This window comes from Plectropomus leopardus, chromosome 22 (assembly GCF_026936395.1).
Source record: "Plectropomus leopardus strain MGB_pleo_1.0 chromosome 22, ASM2693639v1, whole genome shotgun sequence".
In the NCBI taxonomy this organism is placed as follows: Eukaryota; Metazoa; Chordata; class Actinopteri; order Perciformes; family Serranidae; genus Plectropomus; species Plectropomus leopardus.
In genome coordinates this window covers 3,758,986-3,776,261 of record NC_142197.1, presented here as the reverse complement: position 1 = coordinate 3,776,261, position 17,276 = coordinate 3,758,986, and the positions used below count along the sequence as shown (strand labels likewise).

Genomic DNA, 17,276 nt, shown 5'->3' with positions numbered 1-17,276 from the left:
GTTTTTTTTAGGCTGAATGTGCACTGTAAACGTGCTGAGTGGATTAAAAGAGACATGGAAGTGGAAACGTAAAGTTCACGTTATTTTAACTTAGATATGCTGTATGTAACAGAAGAAACGTATAAATTATTTTTAAAAACAAAAACAAAAACAAAAAAAAAAAACAACATTAGTGGCAGCATGAATGCCCCCTGTCATTGGCCTGAATAGCTCTGTAATCCTTCACATGTTCAACAAACCTTAAACTCTCTCCAGTTTAAAAAAAAAAAAAAGAAAAAAGAAAGAAATTGTCACCCTGAGTAGAAGTACAATCTGGCTTAAGGTGTGATCTCTCAGCAAAGCTAATCAATACAGTTGGCTTTAAAAAGATTGGTAACAATTAAAAGGAAACAAACAACAATAAGTGTATGATTATGGAGTCAGGTCATCAAGTGAGGTGGTGTTTCCTTTTCACCTGAGGAGTCTTGTCTCTGTCCGAGGTGCTGAACTGACACTGACGGAGCTGCCGTCTCTGTCCAGGGTGCTGAACCTGCAGATGCTCCTTTTGATTAATCTGACCTGCTGACCTGAAGACACATATTCCAGGTGTCAGAGGTCCTTTACTTCAACAAGTCTTAAAGAAATAATATGAACACTACCCTGCCATTCAAACAAAATAGGGAAGCATTACCAGTTAAATATATTCAAAGTATCCAAATTAAAATTTGTTTATCAACAAAAGGAAACAAATAAACTTTTGATAGACAAATCTTTTTTTGTCTATTTTCTGGACAATTCCCATTTTGTTGCCACTATTTGTAAAAAATTGTATAATTGTATCGTTTGGTGCCTAAGAAACTTATTCATATGATAGCTGACATCGAACCATCACGTCCATAAGTGAAATGGCTCTCACAGACCTTAATGTTAATAGAGCCTAAACTACACATTATTTCTTGCCTTTCGGTTACAAGCCAAGAACGTCTACAAGTTTAGTCTAATATTGCAACATCATAAGATATGTGGAAAATCTTATATGACTGGTGATGCAGAGCATCAGAAAGCATTATATGTTTGAATGCAGTCTTAAATGCATAATTTTTCATTATAAATGCCCTCATAACAATGACATGAAGGTATCGCCCATAACACTTTATTTTAATCTTCTGATCAGGCTGATAAATCATTTACAATAATCTCATGTGTCTGTTTGAATCAGTAACTAATCAGGATTTTTCTATCAAATAATACAAAATTACATATTGTCTAAATTGTTGTAACGTAAAGCAGAAATGTGCACTTTCACTAATTAGTTACATATTTTGTAAAGGGCACATGCACATGGCATGACATGTAGCTAACACTTTTTTTTTCTTTTTTCCCCCCTAAATAAATAAGCTTAAGTAAGTCCATGCGTATGGGTACAGTAATAAAAAAAAACAAGTCCATAGGTCAACCCTACCATATGTGTTAAGTTAAAAAAATAAAAGCATGAAATAAAAAACATGAATATTTACGGTTACAACAAAGTGTGTAAACTTACACCTTTTTTAGGCTAAAATGTGTATCAGTATTCTATTTTTCAGTTTCTGGGACATTGTCAAAGTACTTAAACACTAAATATGCAAAGTATTAGAAGTAGAACAAGTAGAATGACTCATTCCTTGGGCAACATAATCATTTTTTTCTCCATGAATGTCAATCTCCACCACTTGGTAGAGGCCTATAAAAGTTAATGTATCCACAGTTTTGTTTATTCTTTTCCCCACATTGATGAGTTAAAAGGGGGAATTTACTTGAAAAATGAAGCCTTTTAAATACAACGACTGTAGGATAAAGGATCTTCAATCTCATAATACTTTAAACAGTTTGACGACAAAGATGATTACATTGTTGTTGTTGTTGTTGTTGTTGTTGTTGTTGTTGTTGTTGTTGTTGTTGTTGGAATGAGCCTTCAGTTGATGATGCGTGGCTCTTAAAAGAGCCGTTGTGTTGTCTGTGGTCGGTGAGTTTAAGCTCTCTCTCCGCGGATCCTGCGGGCCAGCTGGATGTCTTTGGGCATGATGGTGACTCTCTTGGCGTGGATGGCGCACAGGTTGGTGTCCTCGAACAGACCCACCAGATAGGCCTCGCTGGCCTCCTGCAGAGCCATGACGGCGGAGCTCTGGAAGCGCAGGTCGGTCTTAAAGTCCTGAGCGATTTCTCTCACCAGGCGCTGGAAGGGCAGTTTGCGGATCAACAGCTCGGTGGACTTTTGGTAACGGCGGATCTCTCTCAGAGCCACGGTACCGGGCCTGTAACGGTGAGGCTTCTTCACTCCGCCGGTAGCCGGGGCGCTTTTACGAGCAGCCTTGGTGGCCAGCTGCTTTCTGGGGGCTTTGCCTCCGGTGGACTTACGAGCAGTCTGCTTGGTTCTTGCCATTTTTTGTGAACGTCTGCTAACTTCTCTACAAAAGTAGGTGGTGTTCTGGCTGCTGTGTCTGCTTTATAAAGCCAGCGCCGGCGCACTGGCAACGCTGATTGGTCCAATGTAAGCACGTGACATTACCGCTTAAAACTGGGGGGAAAAAATCACTGTCAGGAGTTTATTAAACTCCTTACATACCGATATTTTTTTCTCATCAGGAAACATATAGTATACATTTAAATGTATATCACTTAAAAATGTCGTATAATGATATACCCGAAATGCCTCTTGAAACGTTTAATATGTTCTGTATTTTATATGCATAATTGAAAAATTAAAGCATAAACCTCTTTATCAACCCTCATTCCTACTAGAAACCATCGTCTCAATACCGAGTTTTCAGGACTTATATATTAGTAACCATACATGTCTTTAATATTTAGTAATTTATTTATAGTTTTTTGTTTTGTTATTGAATAGGGACAATGCGAATTAACAGTACACGTTCAGCCTGTTACAAGCAAACTGTAGTAACTGATGTTTCACATATAGATTATAATTATAGATAGTTTCCAACTCCTGTCACTAGTGATACTTTAAGTAAAGCAGAAGAAAAAAGGAGGAAAATATCGAGGCTACATATACAATCGCGTGCATTTAAGAGTGGTAAAAAGAAGAAGAAAATGAAAATATTTACATCAAGATTATATAGATTTACAACATAATCATCACTTAATCTAATGAACGAGAACAATGGAGACCCGCGCTCTGCTGCTCTGCCTGAAACCTCTTTTCTGGTTGGTCCGGCTCGAGCCTCCCGCGCGCTCCTTGGACATAAATAGGAGGTCTCGGCGGCAGCAGCCACATTTTCTCTGAGTCTCAACTCTCTAAAATACCTATCATGTCTGGACGCGGAAAAACCGGAGGCAAAGCTAGAGCAAAGGCAAAGACCCGCTCATCTCGTGCCGGTCTGCAGTTCCCGGTCGGCCGTGTTCACAGGATTCTCCGTAAAGGCAACTATGCTCAGCGTGTCGGTGCCGGAGCTCCGGTGTACCTGGCGGCCGTGCTTGAGTATTTGACCGCTGAGATCCTGGAGTTGGCTGGAAACGCAGCCCGCGACAACAAGAAGACCAGGATCATCCCCCGTCACCTGCAGCTGGCTGTTCGCAACGACGAGGAGCTTAACAAGCTGTTGGGCGGAGTGACCATCGCTCAGGGTGGTGTGCTGCCCAACATCCAGGCTGTCCTGCTGCCCAAGAAGACCGAGAAGGCCGCTAAGAAGTAAATGTGGTGACCCGCTGATGCTGTAAAGCAGCCCCCAAAAAGGCTCTTTTAAGAGCCACACACCGTCTTTAAGGAGCTATGTTTCTCGTGTTTCTAGTCTTTTGTTGAAGTGAGTGAAAGAAAAAAATAAATAAATAAGCATTAGGACAAGTTTTTTTTTTTTTTGTTTGTTTTGTTTTTTCTACAGGAGAGAAGTAAAAAGCCAAGGAGTATTTTAGCTCTTTTGTTCTCTCAGTCAGTTATTTCAACCAAGCTCTGAGCTCAAAGAGGTGCTACAAGAAAAATACAAGTGAATTTACAAAATTATCCATCCCAAGTGCCATCACTAAAATGAGCTTAAAACCACAGGCAGTACCATGATTTAATGTGTTATTTATATTGACCTGTCTGTTCACCTTTGTGTTCCCTTCTGTGTTTGGTGGGCCAAAAACTCTGGTAGACCAATGTATCTTACTAGATATCACATTGGAAGTATTAATTGGCTTATTAACCATAATTTCAATGTAGTCACCCATTGATACTCAAGCAATTGGAGGAGGAAAATTTCTCTGCAATCAGACTGCACTAAAATTACACATAAACCTCACTTGAAAGAGCACCATTAATATAAATGGGACAAATTAATGTAATGAGATAAAATTATTTTAAAAGTATATCGGCAGATCTGTGAAACATCTTACAAACTAAAGTTTAACACTGTGGTGACAGGGGATTTATGAATTAATTTCATGTTATGAATTCCTCAATGGAATGAAAATTTCCTTTAAAACACGAATAGTGTTTGCGGCTTTGCCCCACACATATTCAAGTGAGGTGCAACGCTGATTAAGTTCCACAGTAAAACAATAAAAGTAGGGTTTCGAGCAGTCCATTTTCATTTGTGGATGTGAAACTTTCCAAGAATTATGAGGAATTGATAAAAACTGAATGTATAACATAATATGGAGAGTAAAAACCCAGATTATGTCCATTAGATGGTCACTGTTAAAATCACTGTATTTGGACTTTGGCATTTACTTTTAATGTGTGTTTATGACCTAGAAGGTTTCGCGTTATGACTTAATTTCAGATTTATTCAACTCAATAAAAGAAAGTAAGCCAGAGATTAATCCTGTTTAAGGCAACATATCAGGTGTGTTTTGTTTTGTTTTGTTTTGTTTTGTTTTGTTCATAACCAGGAGTTAGTCCAAAAACAAATATACAAATTAAAATTAGTTTTCAGAGAACAGTGCTTTTCCATGACTAAACTCAATTTATTTATTTTTAAAAAATTATTTTATATATAGCACCCTGCATACAAGCATGCCCAAAATTGCTTCTCACGGCACAAAATTTTGCAAGACTAAGAAAATTACAATTAAGAAAATATAAAAAGCTAACACAACAGAAAGACAATTTTAAGTGTATAGAACAAATTTAAATAAATGATAAACAGCAGAGATTAAACAAGGCAAAACCAGTAATTAACACAATGAGTGGAAAATACAACTTTCCACTCAGTTACACTAAGGATCCCGAGGCCTCTCCTCACCACCACATACAGGGCCGAGGCTTTCCACACTAAATGACCAGAATTACTGACAACTGACACACAGGGATCAAATTTGAGTGAGTTCTAGTTTTAAAAGGGTGAGGTAAATGCTGTGATGATTTAGAACGCTGTGCAGATCAAAGAGGTTTGTTTTCACGTGAAACAGAGAAAGAACTAGTAGAAAGAAATGTCGTTTTCCCTCTTCTTTTTTTCTGTCTCCCCTCACCCACTTTCTCTATTGTCCCCTGCCTCAGAAACTGACCAATCCTGTTCGAGGGACAGCACAGTCTCTTTAGCATCAGGTGGATATATAATGACCGCCCTAACATATAGAATCCATACGATTTGGGGTAAACGTTCATAGCGCAATATGCCTGAGACAACCGTCAAAGCGCCCAAGAAGGGCTCTAAGAAAGCGGTCTCTAAGAGCGTCAGCAAGACCGGTAAGAAGAAGAGGAGAACCAGGAAGGAGAGCTACGCCATCTACGTGTACAAGGTGCTGAAGCAGGTCCATCCCGACACCGGTATTTCCTCTAAGGCTATGGGAATCATGAACTCCTTCGTCAGCGACATCTTTGAGCGTATCGCCGGTGAGGCCTCCCGTCTGGCTCACTACAACAAGCGCTCCACCATCACCTCCAGGGAGATCCAGACCGCTGTCCGCCTGCTGCTCCCCGGTGAGCTGGCCAAGCACGCCGTGTCTGAGGGAACCAAGGCCGTCACCAAGTACACCAGCTCCAAGTAAACTGACCTGAAGACTCCCAATACACCAACGGCTCTTCTAAGAGCCACCCACTAAATCTAAAGACGTTGTCCTTGCCGAAATCGTTTTAAAAGATATGACTAAATTATCATTTTCGCCATCCAAAAAGATAATACAGGAAAAAATAACTACTTGTTAGTGTTACAAGCAGAAAGTTTTGTATTAATAACATACAGCTTTTAAAAACAAACGTTACAATTATTTACAGTTACAATTTTGATGCTATCTGAAATAAAAAAAAATCTAAATCGGGATTTATACAATACCATGTGAGCTACTACAGCTGAGAATCTACTTAGTTTCTGCGTATTTGATAACATCTGTCTTTTGTGGTTTTGTGTGTGTGTGTGTGTGTGTGTGTGTGTGTGTGTGTGTGTGTGTGTGTAATTAAATAAACCAGTCATTATCCCACCACATGTTGCAACTGAGTATGATAAAAGATTATCTGCATAAATATCTGAATAGGCAGATTGATGGTCCAAGTGTTCAGAGAATTAAATACTTTAAATGCAAATCATTTTTTCTGTTCACACATTCAACTGAATAACAATGCAGTGTGGTCAGCTTGTTATAACTTGTACTTAACATACTATAAAAGGGCCGCGTGAAAAACACTCATGTCCACAAATTCAGGACCACTTCTCACCTGTTCCTGAACAAGCATTCCCCGAAACTTTCCACAACCAAGTGTGTTTTGTGTTTGCATAATAAGAGGGAATTCACATGTAAATTTCAACCCAATAAAGATCTCAGGCATAAAAAAATAGACAATAGAGATTAATCCTGTTTTAGGCAGCAGATCAGCTGATCCAGCGCCATTAGTGGTGTATATTTATTGTTAATCAATTTGTACAAATACGAGACAAAATTGGTGTTGATTGATACTCTGACGCTGATGAAGCGGGGGGAGGGGGCAGAGACCGCCCAGCAGTGCTCAACTACGTCCGCAGAATGGATTTAAGTACCGACTCTATTGCGTGACTGAGCGTCAGTTTTTCTCGGGATAAACTTATACGCTCAAAATGTCTGGTCGTGGTAAAGGAGGCAAAGGACTCGGTAAAGGAGGCGCTAAGCGTCACCGTAAAGTTCTCCGTGACAACATCCAGGGAATCACCAAACCCGCCATTCGTCGTCTGGCTCGTCGTGGTGGAGTCAAACGTATCTCCGGTCTCATCTACGAGGAGACCCGCGGTGTGCTGAAGGTATTTCTGGAGAACGTCATCCGTGATGCTGTCACCTACACCGAGCACGCTAAGAGGAAGACTGTGACCGCCATGGATGTGGTTTATGCTCTGAAGAGGCAGGGCCGCACCCTGTACGGCTTCGGAGGTTAAATCACCGGCTTGACTCACTGCAATACAACGGTTCTTTTAAGAGCCACCCAAATCATCCAGAGAGCAGAATCCTGACACTGAACATAAATATTTGATTAAAAATTCACCATGGCAAATTTGACCAAATATGGTAGAATTGACCGTTTTTCACACAAATTGGCAGAAACAGAAATTGGCCTAATCTATCATATCAACCAGCAAATTAAAATCTGAGCCTCTGCCCTGTCACCCCACGAGCCATTTTTTTCCCCAAGGTTGAAGTCTAAATCTCCTTCCTTTCTACTCTCCACCCAGCATAGCTGAAGTCTCACAGTTTGACTGGTACTAAATCATGTATTTGTTACCAGTCAACATCCAAATCCCCACAATTTGCCATCAAAAAAATCTACACACTGCATTTCTGATAAGAAGAATGGTCATCTCCAACCCTGTCAAGCCCAATGTGTCATCTTCATCACTTACAGTACAATAACATCACTTTCACCCTCCACCATCAGCAAAGAAGCAACTTTCCATGGGCCAAACACTTCAACCTGGAGCAGAAAGTGGACACCCAACTAAACCACCTCTGCAGAAAGCAAGGCACATCACCCTCTACAATAATCAAAGTCTATCTTTCCACTATTCAAGTTCTCTGTCCCTGCCTAGATCACCATATCAGACCCCCCGTCATTCATCCTGAAACTGACCACCAACCAAAGTCTCTTCCTCACCACTGCTGCATGTACACACACACACACACACACACACACACACACACACCCTTGTATATATTATCCTGTATAGGTATATTTATATTTATTTTATGATTTTTTAAAAATTATTTTCATAATTTTATCCTTTATCTTAATTTAGTGCCTTGGTGCCCCCTTGGTCTCCTCCTGCTGCTTCCTTTCTTTTGGCCTAACTGCCAACCATGGACAGAAAAGGGAAAAAGACCTGAACTATCCACCAGGTTCAAAGTCTGAGCATTCACCTATTAAAAAGTTTGTATCAATAGGCTACTTTCATCTCATTTCTTAGCAGTTTTGGTTCTAACTGTAACAATTGAGTACACATTTTTTTACTTTATTTCTATTAAGAATAATATTTACATGTTTATCATTACTAAGTAGCTAGATCATATCAGGAAATAATGCTCTGTAAAAACCATGTGGGTGGCTCTTAAAAGAGCCTTTGGTAGGTGGGAGGTGTGCAGCTGCTGCCAGCTCACTTCTTGGCTGCAGCCTTCTTTGCTTTGGGCTTAGTTTGCTTCTTAACGGGCGTTTTCTTGGCTACAGGGGCCTTCTTTGCAGCCTTCTTAGGACTCTTCGCAGTCTTCTTTGGACCCTTTGCAGCCTTCTTGGGACTCTTTGGCGTGACCTTCTTGTTGCTCTTCGCGGCCTTCTTGGGGCTCTTGGTTGGTTTCTTGGCATTCTTGGGGGCTTTCTTCGCAGCTACTGGCTTCTTAACCGCTGCTTTGGGCTTTTTGGCCGCCGTAGATTTCTTGGCTGCGGGCTTCTTTGCTTTCGCGGCGGCTTTCTTTACCGGTTTCTTCTCCTTGGGAGCTGCGGCAGTCTTACTCATCTTAAAGGAGCCAGAGGCCCCGATTCCCTTGACCTGAACCAGAGTTCCCTTGGCGACCAGAGATTTGATTGCAGTCTTGACGCGGGCCTTATTTTTCTCCACATCGTAACCGCCGGCAACCAAAGCCTTCTTAAGGGCGGCAGCGGACGTGCCTCCTCTCTCCTTGGATGCGGACACAGTTTTAACGATGAGATCACCGAGGCTGGGGCCGGACCTCTTCGGTCTGGGGGTCTTCTTCTTGGCGGCTTTAGCCGGCGCTGGTGCTGCAGCTGGGGCCGGAGCTGGAGCTACTTCTGCCATCTTCTCTATTAGTTGTTATTCTCTCTCAGAACACTACGGCTGTCTGACTGGACTGTTGGAGAGCTCCGAGCTGGAGGCTGTCCTTAAACACACCATGAGAACCGTGGAGACTCAACCCAGCCCGGGGCTCCTCTGTGCAGTCTGGATGCCGCGCAACTTGTGTTTTCTCCTCACTGATAAAAGACTAAAAACTAATTGTAGGAGAAGTGCTGCAGGCTGAGAGTTGAGGGACCGATGGCGAACTTGTTCGTCTTCATATTGAAATAATGTAAAGCTCTGATGCTTTCTGCATTTTGTCTGTGGAGCCTCCAAACCTCATCTATTCCCGCCGCGGACAGCACTGCTCAGCGACTTTTCCTGCTCATTTCTCTCCTAAAATGATCGAAAAAGCATCACAGCTGCATCAAAACTCGTTTTCCAGCTGGTCCACATGTTTGTTCAGGGACTTGATGTCAAAACAACCATCTGCTGTGGATGAGTTTGTAATAAAGTGAAGTTTTTCTGGTCGCAGCAAACACGCCGCTGATGGCCGAGGCTCATGATGCAGATGAATCAGACTTCCTTCAGAGCTGCTCGCTGTGACAACTTAACATTTAAATAGTTAATATTTCTACTATTATGTGTTGAAGTTGAGCCCAAATACATGTCATCTGTCTGTGGAAGCAGCAAGTAGCCCTGCTCTAAATGTTATTCACACGGTTTCACTGATACAGAGATCATTTCTGAATATTAGAAAACTGCTTTAAGTGTCACACAAGTTATTCTGTTTATTCTACTGAGGTTAAAAGTGACGACTGACTGACATTTATTGACACTAAACGTGATTTTAAAGGACTAATCTCTAAACTCTGGACGTATTGTGTCACTTCTGCCCTGGATTTTAGTATTTTGTGTCACAGTAATTAATACAACAGCTTACATCAAACATTTAAAAAAGGGTATTTGAATGGATTTTAATGAAAATGTATGTGTTAAATTATTTCCCCTTTGCTAAACATGCCCTATACTGGAAGAAGAAACAAAATGTTTTGTAATATATTATCTAAATAAATGTTAGTGGTAGCAGGGATGCCGCAGTGTGCACAGGCATCCTGGACGGCTCCCAAACCTTCAAACCTTTTCCATTTCTCAATTAGGCTACTGGATATGTTCACGTCTTCAGGCCTCTATATAAATTAATTAATGAAGAAAAGGAAAATCATCGCTTTTGATTTAACTCAAGTGGTGGTGACGGGTCACAGGATTTTGTATTTAATGTGTTATTTCAGTGTGAAATTTAAAACAAGCAGGTTAAAGCAGACTATTATAATGTGTCTTCTAGTGACACCAGCACATTATCCTAACTCCTGCTCCTCTAATACACTGACATTATCTGTTACAGTTGCATTCATTTATCATTGTGTAACGGCTTTTCGTAAAAAAAAAAAAAAAAAAAACATGGGGAAAAGGGAATGAGTAATTAAAGAACTGAAACAAAAAATTGCAAGAAATTAGTAAAAAAAAGTATGAGAAAATTACCTAAATTATAACAATAAATGTTAGAATGGCCAAAAAGTGCTTTAAAAAGTGCTTTTCTAGCTTTTTTATAGACATTTTTTAAAATAACTTTTTAAGATAAAATTTAAAAAATTAAATTAAAAAAAATAATTCTCTAATAAACTTGTTGAAAAAAATCTAATTTATTACTAAAGTGCTCATTGCCTTTACTTTCTTATTTTGAAATCCCATCAATTTGCATAGGGTTCAAAGGTTTCTACACTTATGAATGAAAGGCAAGCAGCACAAAAAAGGTGATGTCACTCCAGGTTTCAAAGGGTTAAGCTTCTAAACTTTAGTTCAGAAAGTTTGAATTAATTAATTGAATCTCTTGTGACATCCAGAAGCTTTATTCAAATACCAGATAGAAACACCTTTGTCATTCTTAAACTCAAGAGCATCTGCATTAGCAGCTTTTTGCCCAAATTTTAAGATCAGTCTGATCATTTGCACCACTATAGTGTGTGTGTGTGTGTGTGTGTGTGTGTGTGTGTGTGTGTGTGTGTGTGTGTGTGTGTGTGTGTGTGTGTGTGTGTGTGTGTGTGTGTGTGTGTGTGTGTGTGTGTGCGTAATTTTAGTTTTAACCTGAACGTCTTGTTCTGCAGGAGGCTGTTATGTCACAATCTAGTTTATTGTGTTAGATATCAATAAATGGACATCCAAATATCTGTCCATGCTTTGCAGAAAATGTCTCCATCAAGTGGATGACAAATGAAATGCAACCAGACAACATGAGTTTGTTTCAGTTTTATTTCATAATTCTTCTGCATATATTATTAACAATTTAACAAACAGGATTCTTTTGTTAAAAACACAATGTAACATTAACGGGATGAGGTTTAACATGTGATACACTTAAACCACTTATACACAGAGAACGTCAGAGACTTTTGGCTTATTCAGACCAATTTGGCAGCGTTGTTTTGGGGGAATGGTGTCGGTCGAAAAGGTACGTGATGGACGGAGGCAGCTTCACGGATGATTCACACTCACAGGCAGCAAAGTCTACAGACTCCACACAGAAAGGAAACTACCTCCACTACTGTTGGCAGAACACAACAACCCTGGGTGGATATGAATGTCGGGCTGTGTTTGATCAAAACCATGCAATTATTTAAGAAATAAACACTTTGCGGGTATGCCCACAAAACAGTCACTTTTCAAGAGATAATTTAAAAATGCTGCAAAATGTTTGATTTGATAGAAATAAGTTTGTGGACCATGAGCTACAGTTTGTGCCTCTGATGGGATTTTTACATAAACTTCTGTTCAGTTTAAACAGCAGGGTTTAATCCAAAACGGCAGTCAGAGCGCAGACCTCCGCCAAGGCCACATGCATGTCCTCGCTGCCCTCTGATTCAGATCTGCTCAAAACTGTAATGGCTTCTTCCTTGATCCAAACTCCTTTCTTATGCCAAGTTTCATGAAAACCGGACCAGAAGTTTTTCTGTAATCCTGCAGTCAGACAGACAAACCAAACTGAAAACATTATGTCCTTGGTGGAGGTTATGAACTTGAAAACTTTGAAAAACCGGCAGGTTTCTGTAAAGACCTGGTCATAACAGAAACATGCGGCCTGATACGCCCCTGATAATATATTTTGGAGGGAATGGGTTGGAAAATAGTGGCATAAAAACGGCAAAAAAAATCTTTAAAATTTTGCCTAAATTCTAATTCATCCTTTATTCTTTGTGACTTTTTGAATGAATGATCTTCAGGTGTGGGTGTACTCGAATCATTGTCACACCAATGTACAATAAAAAAAATAAGAACAGGACAGATAATGTACAGATAATTGTTACCTGGCACCTGCAGAGACTTTATGGACATGAAATCTCTGCAGACAACATGTCCAACCATCACATACCAGTGTCCACATGTATTTAGATACTGTGTCTCCACTATAATTGTTGTCATATTAGTTTGGTAAAAATAAAAAAAAATACTAGAGTGAAGTCAGGTACTTTTAAAAAAGACACCTAAAATGTAATTCTACCTTGAGTGTTACTTTTAGCTCTTGTTATGGTTATCTGCTTTATTTCTATGAAGAAAATATGTCATTAAATAAAATTTAGAAACTATGGACCTTTAAACATTTAACGTTTTTGTTTATACTCACCGCTCTGTAGAGGAACGCCTTTACGCGCACGCACGTGCTGTTCTTCTGTGGTGTGTCAAAGTTACACCGCCAACTAGCCTGGCATGCAAACTACAGTGTTTTTGGTTGTTTTTGTGGATCCATGTACACGAGGATCGTTTTCACAACGTTATCATATGAACGCAGATTTTTTATAAACTCAAAGAAAAGACTTTTCCTATGTTAATATTTATTTTTCACTCAATATTTTTAAGTGACAAATACTAACAATGTCTGGACTGTGACTTAAGTCATGATTTTATGGCACCTGGTAGCCTAAAAACAAGCTGATTTCTCTGTAGAAAAATGTCTCATTATTATTAATTTTTTGTCCCATTTTTTCAGAATGCATTAAGTACTCACTCAAAACTCTTTCCCATGTAAAATAAAGAGTGTTGTGAAAAAATATTTTAATTGTAACAGTAAATTTAAAAAAGCTGTAGTAGTCGATTACCAACATGAGAAAATCAACATGCCACATAGCTTTTCTTACAAATTCTGGGCCGAGTGGATTTTCAACTCTTTTCTCTGTCTGTACTAATTATCTCAAACCAATAAATACGAGTTTCATGTGAAACACATTTGTATCAACAACTCAAGAACATGTTTGATGACTAGCTGCTAATATTTAAAGAGCCCAAAATGTAAAACCTAATTTTTCCTATTTTACCTGACTTCACCCAGCCACGTTAAAAGAGTCTTTCTGGATGAAAACACAGTTCTCAAACGTGAAAATGACGATTCCCCGAGAGGCACAAACTGAAGCAATGATGCATTTAATTGAGTTCATGATGTGAGCGTGTCAGTGTGTTAGTATGTGAGGTATATGGAGAGCTAATGGAGGATTTTGGCAGGACTTCAGGGATAAGGCTGGACATCTCCGATCTACACAGTACAGGGATAGCAGCTTCGAGGATACACATAAGAATACATTTCACCAACTGCAGAAAACAGGATCGAAACAGTAGAACAGGAAATACTGTAAATTCTCAAACTGTGGCCCCAGTCTTTTTGTAAAAATAAAAAAAAGTAAACAATTTCGAATAAATCCTCCCATTTTAAAAAGCACATTTGATCAGATTTTGGTCAGAAGCATCTTCGTTTCCTTATCTGTGTTCACTTCCTCTTTTTTTTTGTTTCACATTAAAAGCCTGAACGTTTCCATTCTTTTTTCAAGTGTTTGCGAATGACAGCAAATGTACACCAGATCTATCAATAGCCAAACTACTAAATAACCTAACACTCATTAACAAGGCACAAATCAACACAAAACCATTACAGCGGCCAGTACTGCTTTATAATTGATATGTGGATAAGAGACTGTAATCGAGGGGACATCTTTCAACTCCACATGGTTGTTTGATTGCAGAATTTGGTGTTTGAGGGTTAAAATGTAAAGTTAGGCACTGTATCAATTATATTTGGATTTAATTACCTTAAACAATAGAATTTGGCTGACATGAGGATTTCATATTTGTTTGCCAAAACTACATGTTGGATATATCAGAGCTTTCTGAGTCAAATTTGACCTTTTCTTACTCCTCTCGCCAAGATTAGCAATTTGTAACCTTTAATTTAAGTATTGTGGAAATCTTCAAAAGGTATTTGATAGCTATGGTTTTCTCAAAGTTTCCACTTGCCTTTACAAAGTTAGTCTTTAGACAAGCACATTTAAAGAGTAACTAGACCCCCAACTTTCAGCTCGGGTGCCTTACATCCATTGTAGAAATAGATTAAAAAATGGGCAGGGCTGGGAGTGGGGGGAAGACACACCCAATCACCGGTCGTGCTGCCTCTTGATCCACGGCCCCTCCCTGCTCCCCCGCACACACAATAAAATCAGTCCAAACTGTAGATTGTCCTAGACACTTGAATAACTGCAGTGCTTTAAGAAAACATTTCTCCACATCCACGCTGTTGCTTAAGTGTTTCATGAGTGTGTTTGTTTTTTTTCCCAATTTTATTTTTACAAAATGATTAAGTATAAAATAATAGACCCTCTCTGTAACCTTTCTGGTCTTGTCACTGTGTAAGAAATTTCTCCATCCCTTAAAGAGAGGTGTCTGTTGCTTTGGTGCAGCCTGAGTTATCTAAAGTGTTCGGTCGGTTGCTGAATTGTAATAGTCAGGTTTCAGCCTTTAGACATCAGTCACTATACATATTTATAACACAATATGTAGAATTGTAATACTTTGCACTCAAGTGTCAAGAGTTGGACCTAAGTCAAAAAACAACACTACTAAGTACCCATTTGTATTGCGTTTTAACTAAAAAAGTGGTTTGGGGGTTTAGTTACTCTTTAACAAAGCAATCAGCAACCAACAAACTGGTCTACTCTTGATCTTTGAGGAAATGATATGAAGAAAATGTGTGCACACGAATGCCTTGATGTGATTGAAAGACAGAGTCGGTTATAAATAATGCTTCAGCCCCCTGTGATTGTTCTTGTAAAAAGTGGAAACTCGTAAAACCATCACGACTTGGATATTCAAAGCTCAGAAACTGATAATCAGTGGTGGAGTGGAGGGTATATCCAGATGTACGTCTTTATTGGTCTATTTTACACCCACCTATCAGCCAAAGAGTCATTGTCGTGTATTTTTTATTCTTACTTTTTTCTCTGCAACTTTACCTCTACCATTACACCGAGGCCGATAATTACAGTAAGATGTGGCTGACCCAACAACAGCGAATAAATGGCAAATTTCTGAGGTATCTTAATTCAACTTTTTCATCAGCCCATTCTCATCCTGGAGAAGTCAAATACTGCTTCTCTGTCAGCAATTTTCACCGTAAGATACCGACACCAAAAGCAAACGTTCACGGACGTATGATAAACTGCAGGGAAGCTTCAGTTTGTCATGTCATTATGTCTTGAGGAAATGCAGAATTTTGGTAATCAGCCTTTTTGGTCCAGATACCAACATCTCACTAACCAATCAAATTGGCTCTTCAATGTTTATACTTTATTTCATCTATTTTTTGTCTTCCTTCATTATGCCCTAACTTTCAAAGGAGAACTGGCCTTTATTCACCTCTTATTTGAGAATTCACAGCATTTCACCTCCCACTCTGGCGACACACTCACTCATTGTTCTCACTGACACACATACTCATGCCACTTATAGTTGCTTGATTGATATGTAGGAGGAAGTACAAAATAACAGCAAGAAGAACAGGCCACACAAAGGTAGAGAAATACTAAATACTTCAGATTCAAGCCCCTGAACAAACAGTAGAAACCAAAACATCGCTCAAAAAATTCCAACAGCTAAGATGATCCTACAAGAGGAGCCCGTGGTGTTGGCCCCAAACTGGGAGACCCTGAATGCATCTTGCTGTTAGGGACACTGGTGTGTTGTTGTCTGAGATAGGCTATGGCTTTGGCTCTTGTCAGAGCAGGAGGGGGTGCAGTCAAGGAAAACTAAACTTTGACAAATTCAGCGACAACCAAAACGTCCTCTCTCTTAAAATGTGTTTGGATATTTTTTTTTCTCCTCGGCTTATCTGTCTTTCCACCATCTTCATTTTAGAAAAATATAAATCAGGAAAACATCGTTACAAAAATAAACCAAAAAGTTCGTCCAAAGTCTACATCCACATGACAACTTCACATAAATATGGACTGATATTGCACAGCGAGGGATTTCTTCCGATATGAAGTAAATCACTGACACAATTTGTAGAAAAAACAAACAAACAAACAAAAAAAAGAACACGCTAGGACGTTAAAATGATCAAAAGTTGCATGTCCTCGGTAGGTTTGCTTTTTTCTTGAACTCCAGAGAGACAAAGCGTTACAGCAGCAGCACGATCCCGGGCCCTCCTACATCAGGCAGGTTAATCCTCTGAGTCTTGCTCCAAAGAAAAAACAAAAAGCTTCTGAAGTATCACTGGTGAATTTTGGTTGAAGGCACAGATTTCCAAAAAAGGGTGGTAGATGCTGTTCCTTGAAGTGCAGCAGCAGTTTTTGTGTGTCCTGGTGGAGGGGGTTCCTGTGGGCGGATCGACTCTCCTGATGATCGGAGGGCAGGGCATCAACTCTCTGGAGACACAAACAGGAAAAGATTTTACTTTATTGTCTTGTTTCAAAAGCCAGAGTGAAACTGAACATTTATGTTTCAGGTTTGAAACAATCTGTATAGTATTTGTGACTCTGTGGACATTGCGACATCTGCTTTTTTGCAATTGTTGTACAACATAGAAATAAAGGACATAAACTTATGCATTCAACTTGCTTTGTTTCGGGGCCACTTTTGCAAAATTCTAGTCTCAGCAGCCCCATACGTGTTTTTCAGATTCGAGGACATTAGGGTCTTAGTGAGGACTTCTGTCAGGACTAAAGGGGTCCTCCACTGGCACTTTTTTTGATCAACAAGCTCTATTTTGATGCCGCTTTATGCACTCTGGTACTTATGTATACCAAAAGTACAAAAATA

General features: G+C 39.5%; 5 protein-coding genes and 1 pseudogene across 6 annotated transcripts in view; 3 read left to right on the top strand and 3 right to left on the bottom strand.

Annotated features, from left to right (window-relative positions):
- Positions 1-1,920: 1,920 nt before the first annotated feature.
- On the bottom strand, positions 1,921-2,446 carry LOC148185834 (histone H3). The gene has a single exon (XM_088072797.1). It carries the CDS (start codon positions 2,399-2,401, stop codon positions 1,991-1,993), a length of 411 nt encoding a protein of 136 aa, XP_087928923.1. The 5' UTR covers positions 2,402-2,446; the 3' UTR covers positions 1,921-1,990.
- An 819-nt stretch (positions 2,447-3,265) lies between these two features.
- LOC121964811 (histone H2A-like) lies at positions 3,266-3,729 on the top strand. Its single transcript, XM_042514998.2, has one exon. It carries the CDS (start codon positions 3,288-3,290, stop codon positions 3,669-3,671), a length of 384 nt encoding a protein of 127 aa, XP_042370932.2. The 5' UTR covers positions 3,266-3,287; the 3' UTR covers positions 3,672-3,729.
- Positions 3,730-5,270: 1,541 nt separating this feature from the next.
- LOC121937976 (histone H2B 1/2) lies at positions 5,271-5,994 on the top strand. Its single transcript, XM_042481269.2, has one exon. The coding sequence runs from the start codon at positions 5,572-5,574 to the stop codon at positions 5,944-5,946; it is 375 nt and encodes a 124-aa protein (XP_042337203.1). The 5' UTR covers positions 5,271-5,571; the 3' UTR covers positions 5,947-5,994.
- A 967-nt stretch (positions 5,995-6,961) lies between these two features.
- Positions 6,962-7,350, top strand: LOC121937975 (histone H4). Its single transcript, XM_042481268.2, has one exon. The coding sequence runs from the start codon at positions 6,987-6,989 to the stop codon at positions 7,296-7,298; it is 312 nt and encodes a 103-aa protein (XP_042337202.2). The 5' UTR covers positions 6,962-6,986; the 3' UTR covers positions 7,299-7,350.
- A 91-nt stretch (positions 7,351-7,441) lies between these two features.
- LOC121939523 (histone H1 pseudogene) lies at positions 7,442-10,504 on the bottom strand (annotated as a pseudogene).
- A 928-nt stretch (positions 10,505-11,432) lies between these two features.
- The window catches only part of LOC121961441 (potassium voltage-gated channel subfamily A member 5), a 43,425-nt gene continuing 37,581 nt past the window's right edge, over positions 11,433-17,276 (bottom strand). For both annotated transcript variants that reach the window (XR_015775517.1, XM_088072684.1), the window contains exon 2: positions 11,433-16,882. The gene's annotated coding sequence lies outside the window, so the exon portion shown is untranslated. The remainder of the gene's footprint in view (positions 16,883-17,276) is intronic.